Below are 7,350 nucleotides of genomic sequence, written 5' to 3'. Positions count from 1 at the left end.
GTCCGGTTGCACACCCTTACATAGGATGATGCAATCCACGTGGAATGCGGAGCTGTCAATTTTATAGGTAGAACGAGTGGAGACCACCCTCCCTGTACCAACAGACCCAATGAGACGTCTTTTGGACTCGAGTTTTAACACTAGGCAATGAAAATGTTTCCCTGCTAGTTAAGTGTTAAATTTGTTCGATTACTTCTACAAACTCCCTAGAAACTCACTGTAAGCTCGACTATTGTATTTTTCTCTCCTTTTTTTCTTCCTTTTTCTTTCCCCTTTCTCTGAAGAAAAAATGTGATCCTTATTGTGCCGACTTTGTTGAATTAAACTACGACTTTCCCATGTAAAGTATAAAACTGAAAAATAAACTTAAGAGAAACCCATGTCTTCAATTGAGCCAACTGAGTAATGGGAAACTTATTTGGTGCTTCCTAAAATTTCCAAATCACGTTGAGTTAGAGGAATCTTATGTTGTCTTTAACAGACTTTGAATTTGTGAAGCCTTGAACTGCTGAATTTCCAACCAAAGATTGACTAAACTTCCTAAAGTGTGTTAATAAAAGTAATTGAGCACCTGGACTTTCAATTTCCTACAAGACAATGATTTAGTGCAATGACTACTTTTAATGAGTCTAATAAGATTGCGTTTGGATGTTGAACTGAGTTGAATTAAGTTGAATTGAGATGATAAAATATTGTTAAAATATTATTTTTTAATATTATTATTATTTTAGAATTTGAAAAAGTTAAATTGTTTATTATATTTTGTGTTAAAATTTGAAAAAGTTGTAATGATGAGTTGAAGTTGAGATGAATTTGGCTTCCAATCGAAGCCAAAACTGCTAACAAGTGATCATAAATTATACTGTATCTGAACTTAATTATCATCTTTGACATCACAACCACAAGCCAAATCCATGACGTTTTGAGCACAATTGTTGGAGCAATAATGCATAACAGATACCACTGACCAGTCATTCAATTAGCTTTTAATTGAACGCCCACTTAAAACAAGAGTGGATGTCGATACCCATGGTTTCTTCAATTTTCAATACTCAATACGGAAGTAAACCATACCTAAGTGCTATGCAGTCCTCCCAGAGCAAAAAGAATGCAGCTCTTTGTATAAAGGTCACGGAGGTGGGAACCTGCCATCTGTTGCAGGTGTTCTTTGTTTAAAAACTACTACTTCCAGGATGCCATCAGGCCGGAAAGTTGGAGAAGACAATCGGGGGTCCACCGGTCCAGGCAGATTAAAAGAAATGGTGAATGGTCCGGATGGGCATAATTCCTGGACTTTCATCTGGTATACAGTTGACGTGTCTTTCAAAACTCCTGCACGTGTTATTACTCCTTCTATATGAACCCGACCATCACGTTGGATTTCGCATTTTAATTTGCCTGCTAGAGCAAGCATCATCTAGTTTGTCATCTTTATCTTATACATTATTTTATGAGAAAAATGGAGTTTGTGCCATGCAGTAGCTCTAATGTATTTTTTTTCAACAGCAGCACTCGTAAGTTTTCATAATGCTTTTACTGACGCATAAAAAATATGATTTTCATTAATGGTGATTTGCTTGTTTCACATGCATGGCAAAAGCTATGCATGAAAAATGAAAAAGAAGGAAACTTACATTGATCCTTTCGAACTCCAGGAAGTGCAACTCGAAAAAGGTAGGCCCCTTCACTTGTGCCAATGTCAACAAGACCAACGGGAGGCGCATTACTACCTTCCTTTGCTGTTCCAGTTAGAACAACAGATGGCTTCATTTGTGAATGATCAACAAAACCTTGTACATTCATGCTGCCAAATTTAGCAGCTCTTGTACTTTTCAGCTCTTCTCTCAAGATCTACTTGTTAACTGTAGATGAAAGTAAGTGAATTGTAAGAATCCAAAAAAGTAGGAAATAGTAAAAATTAAAGAAGAAGAAGAAGAAGAAAGCAATCGATTATATAGATTGGCAAATGGTTACCATACCCTCAAAAATATACAAGCAGTTCTCCAAGAGCTTTGTAAAACATCTTAATTTTTCAAATACATGTATAAGAAATGGTATCATTTTCATTTTAAAAAAATTGAAGTATCTTTTCAAATTTAAAGTTCACACAGTAGTGCAAAAACTTAATTCAGTTTTTGTTTTTGCCAATAAACAATATGTCAGGAAAAAAGTTTGCTTTAGTAATAACTTGCACAATGAAAAAGACATGCCAGTAATAAATATCTCAATAAATAGAGAGCAAAACTTTGCAATTCATCTCATAGGTAAACCACATTAAATATGACTTTAGCCTCACACAAGCCATTCTTAATTATGTTATACGTTCCATGTAACAACAAATTGGACAGGATTAAAAATTCACTAATCAGTCATCATGTTTGGGTGCAAGGGCTAGGTCAATCAAAGACTTGTCAAATATGAGATCTCCAAATATTAGGAACAGCTCGAGTTCCAGAAACAGTGTAAGAATATTAGGAAAAAAACCCAGTTCCAGAAACACTGCATCTAAATAGCTGACACATGGAGAACCCAAACAATTCAGACATCATATTCAACAGCAGTGATGTCAAGAAGATTCAAGCTATCCGTCCCAGTCGCTAATCTATATCCAGTCCACATTCACAGATGTCACAACTTAATTGTGTTTGGAGATTTTTATTCGATTCCCCCTTATTTGACCTCAATTGGACCTAGGGAGAGAGCATTGGGAGGAGGGCCATAGGATAAGTCCAATGACCATACCCACCCATTCAAACAGGGATGAATTATAGCAAATACGTTTTGGTACATAAGTGCATAATTTCATGTTTTATTTTTCTACTGATTTTTATATACTATAGAGGAAAATGCAAAACTTTAACCTTCCTAATCTAATATCTACCAAATAGGATAGAAAGAAATTGCGCAAATTTCCTCATCGCTGCAACCGCTATTGCCATTGCAAGAAGAGATGACAGAGGGAAAATACTAGCTATTAAAGACAACTACAAAAACAAATCAATGGGAATGAGAATTTTCAAGGAGAAATTAGCTTCATATAGACTTGTCGCATGGTGATGTACAAGGAGGATGGGATTAGCATGTAATGAGCATAAATTTGATGTTTAGGTGCCTACAACATTTATGACACAAACACAGAGACAAAAACTGTATCGCCCCAATGGAAGATCCAAGTCAAATGGCCAATACTCCAAAAAGATTAGTCAATAATACAACTGAAGCCACATTGGACCATTATAAATAGCAAGAATCTATCTTTCTCTAGCAATGGGGGATCTCATACACCACCTACCCAATTATCAAAATGGGATATCAAAATCTCTCCCCCTTATATTCCCAACATCCTCGTCGGGCCAGTCCGTTGTCAGCTCAAATCTGGCTCTAATACCATTTGTAACGTCCCAATTGAATGTCCAAACCACATTGCCTATACTCTAAAAAGACTAGTCAATAATATAATTAGAGCCACATTAGAACATTATAAAGAGTAAGAATTTATCATTCCCAAGCAATGTGGCCATACACCACCTACCCACTTATCAGAATGGGATATCACAATCTCCCATTCTTATATTCCCGAAGTCCTCCTCGGGCCAATCTATCATAGGCGGCACGACTCAAGTCCCACATTTTGGGTTAGAATAGACTTTGATACCATTTTCAACCCTATCAAACAACTACTAAAATCCTCAACGCTTGCTCAACCAAAACATCAACTTAACAATAGCCCAACTACACATATTCACAACTGCCACTACACATTCAATCACCTGAAATCCCTCCCAACAGTGCTAATTCCTCAGATTTTTGCCAAATATCAACAATCCAACAAATTCATTTTCCCTCTTGTCCGGATACACTTAAAACCGACCTCCTCACCACCAATCAACCCACAATATTAAGCAAACCAATAACACGTTCAGCTCAATCACACACTCCAAGAACAGTCTAATTAATCAACAGCGCCAAACTAACCACAGATGAAATGACATGTATACGGGCAGAGAGGATACCTCACTAAGCTTGAAGCGATGTTCAACTGGACTTGGTGATGGAACGGTGCGGGATGGAACGTTGTCGTACTTACCGACACTGGGGTCCGGAGGGACTGGCAGCGACGTGTTGGCCAGACGGAGTACAAGGCATGAACGGAGGCAACGGTAGGGAAGATACTGAGTATTGGAAACGGTATGGGCGGCGCCGGCCGACGGACCAGGCAAAGGGGCTAGACGAACGGCGTGACGAAGTGGCGGCGGAAGAGCATGGCGATGACCTGGTGCTATGAAGCATCACAGTGTCGCCGGTTTGGGTGGCGCACAGGTGGGAAGCCAAGGAGACGTAGAGACGAGAGAGAGATTAAGAGATGAGAGAGAGGGGATCTGTGGGGAGAGTGAGAGAGCAGTTATGGAGAGTGAGCAAGCTGAGAGAGAGAGAGAGAGAGAGACAGAGACAGAGACAGAGAGGCCTGCGGTAGCCGGTAGGGGAAAAAAAGGGGGAAAACCGAACCCTAAGTCCAAACGGTGCGTTGGACTCTGTCTTTTTCCTCTAGCAGTGGCAATGGCTAAGTCTAAAGTTTTACTAGAATTTTAGGTTTTGATTATAATTAAAAATTTTAAAGAGGTTAATTTATATTAGATTAATTATTATAAAGTTAAAATAATGATATAATATTATATATTTTAATAATATTTAAAAAAATTAATATTTTATAAATATACTTATATTTAATATTTAATATTTTGTATTAATATTAAAATTTAATATTTAATCCACATTGTACACAATACCGGTTTTGCGAACACCAAATTACAACAAAGCCTAGAGGAAACAATGTTTGAGTTGAGGTGAAACGTAACTGGAGAGAAAAACTGGATGGAAGCACAGATAGAGAGAAGAGAGAGAGAGGTAGTTAGATGAAAAAATTATAAAATATTGATTTGGTCATTCGACAATAACTCTCTAAATATGAATAACTCTCTAAATATGACTAGAGATCCTAAATTATTGTAACTCAAAATTTTACAAATATATATTTAACTAGTCCAATACAAAAGTTTTAACTCAAAAAAACTAAAATTTAGATTTAACTGAAATTTGGATAGGCTAGTGCCAGTGCTCTAACGGATTGGATTTACTCTAGGTTGGTTATATTCAAGTCGAATGAGCCAACGGCCCAACACAATAATAAATTAACTGTTTAGATTCCTCATAAGTTTTCTTAAAATTTGGTTAAAAAACACACTTCTTAAATTCTTTTTTTAAAAATTTCATATATCTCATTTCCTACATTTTCTCTATTCTATTAAAATAATATTTTTTTATTATTTCTTTATTATTTTTTTCTCTCACTTCCATTTACAAAATTAACTACTCACTATTTTATTTTTTTCTTATGTTTTCAACTATTAACTTCTAGCGAATATTTTAAACAAAAATTTAAATTAATTTTTTATGGGTACAATAATTTTTTTACATTTTTTAATTATTAAAATTATTACTTAAAATTATAACAAATATGAGTATTAGAGAAATTACATATAATTGGAATAAGAATTTATTTTATTTATTAGAATAAAATATTTATAAAAAATAATTTATGGATGAATAGTGGCTCCTCATATTTATGAGCCACTGTTTACATCCCAAAATCGGATGGAGAGGGATTTTTGTAAAAAAGTCTTTTTTTTTTTTGTTAAAATTTAAGAAATTATGGGTTTTAGGTATCCGTACAAAGATTTTGTGTTTTGTTTAAAAGTTTAAAATATTATGTTTTAATATTATTATTATTTTAGAATTTGAAAAAATTAAATTGTTTATTATATTTTGTATGGAGATTTAAAAAATATGTAATGATATGAGAATTTTGTGTCTCATCCCACCCTCCAAACCACATATCATGTCAGCATTAAAACATTAGACCATCACAACAATATGGATTAATCTGAAGTCCTTTTCGCAATACACTTCATTTTTCCAGAATACAATATTTGAATTGATAGTGGCAAAAGGGTGGAAAACAGCAACAAATACAAGTGAAAGAGACCTTAACAAAAAGGATATCCTATAATTAATGTAATTCTGAATTTTAATGCAAAGATAACCATAACTTACCATTGCACATAATTAACTTAAAGCAATGATAAACGGATTATATTGTTGATATTAATTGGGGATTTATAAAATTTCAACGTACTTAACCCTTGACCGATTAGTATTTTTGTATTCACATAATATGTGACCAGAAGAAGATACTTGGTAAAAGACTTATCAAGAATACAAAAATGAAAAAGTCTAAATACAAGCATTTTCGCGCACCCCTTGTGCACGAAATGTGACCTGGCAAAACAAAAAAATTAAGAGAAATGACAGTTGCAGTCGTGAGTATGCAAGCACCGCTCAATCACTTTAAAGAAAATGAATATATACAAGATTTATATGAAAAAATAATAATAATTTTTTAATAGTAAAACTCACTCTTTTTTAAAATAATTGCACGTTGCTTGCGTATTCCACGACTGTACATAACATTACTCAAAAATTAAACGCTGCACTTTGCATTTTGGCGTGGGACTGATCTCTGAACCATGCCCTCTCCAATCTCTGAACCGCGTCCGTTTTCCCGTAGCCGAACCTTCCCTCGTCTTCCTACGACTTTGAGGTCACAAAGTCTTTATCTGAATACAACAATATTTATTGAATCGAGAATAACATTTTGCAGTTCGAGCAAAGCAAAACAGTGACTCCAATGAACGAGCAAACTCTGCAAGGCTAGCGCCCAGTTCAGTGAGCGTTCGAGCAAATCCTTCTTTTGCTCCATCACAAACTTTTTCCTAGTGTTTCACTTTCCCTCTCCCCACAAAATCTCCGTCACGCGCGTCTTCAAAGAATAGCCTTTACTTAACTTCGTTTTTCCAATCTTATTCTCTTGACTTTAGTTTCCCCTCTTCTCTATAGCTTGTATTCTTGATTTGCCCTGTTTCTCGTACACGGACACATATTCATATTTATTTTTCTTCACTATTGTTGCCCAAATGACTAATACAAGAGAGCCTCAATTTGGTTGTATTAAAAAATTGACAATTATAAATCAAATACACAATATAAAATATGAAGCAGTAATAAATATAAATAGTACGGGTAAGAGAGAAGCATGTAAGATCTCTACTTGTCTCAAAAACTTTAACTGATGGAAAAATGTAGATTATATTATTTATTTTATCTTAACACTCTCCTCACGTGTGGTCCAACTTAAGACCTATATACAATGTAAAATCACTATTTGTTCTAAAAGTTTAAACTAATGAAAAAATGTAAATTTTATTATTTATTTTATATCTTAACAAAGCAAAC

At 34.7% G+C, this 7,350-nt stretch overlaps 1 protein-coding gene across 2 annotated transcripts; it reads right to left on the bottom strand.

Annotated features, from left to right (window-relative positions):
- Window positions 1–847: 847 nt before the first annotated feature.
- On the bottom strand, window positions 848–4,541 carry LOC121260032 (increased DNA methylation 3-like). Of its 2 annotated transcripts, none has more exons than XM_041161892.1 (3): window positions 4,014–4,541; window positions 1,635–1,862; window positions 848–1,401 (listed from the first exon to the last, which is right to left on the bottom strand). In XM_041161892.1, exons 2-3 carry the CDS (start codon window positions 1,801–1,803, stop codon window positions 1,130–1,132), a joined length of 441 nt encoding a protein of 146 aa, XP_041017826.1. In that variant the 5' UTR covers window positions 1,804–1,862; window positions 4,014–4,541; the 3' UTR covers window positions 848–1,129. The 2 variants fall into 2 exon arrangements, with proteins under 2 accessions (XP_041017826.1, XP_041017827.1); XM_041161893.1 differs by having other exon boundaries at window positions 848–1,398.
- Between the last annotated feature and the right edge of the window lie 2,809 nt (window positions 4,542–7,350).

Source organism: Juglans microcarpa x Juglans regia, chromosome 4D (assembly GCF_004785595.1).
Source record: "Juglans microcarpa x Juglans regia isolate MS1-56 chromosome 4D, Jm3101_v1.0, whole genome shotgun sequence".
Classification (NCBI taxonomy): Eukaryota; Viridiplantae; Streptophyta; class Magnoliopsida; order Fagales; family Juglandaceae; genus Juglans; species Juglans microcarpa x Juglans regia.
The sequence above is the reverse complement of the archived record's forward strand: the minus strand, read 5'-3'. Positions and strand labels throughout refer to the sequence as shown.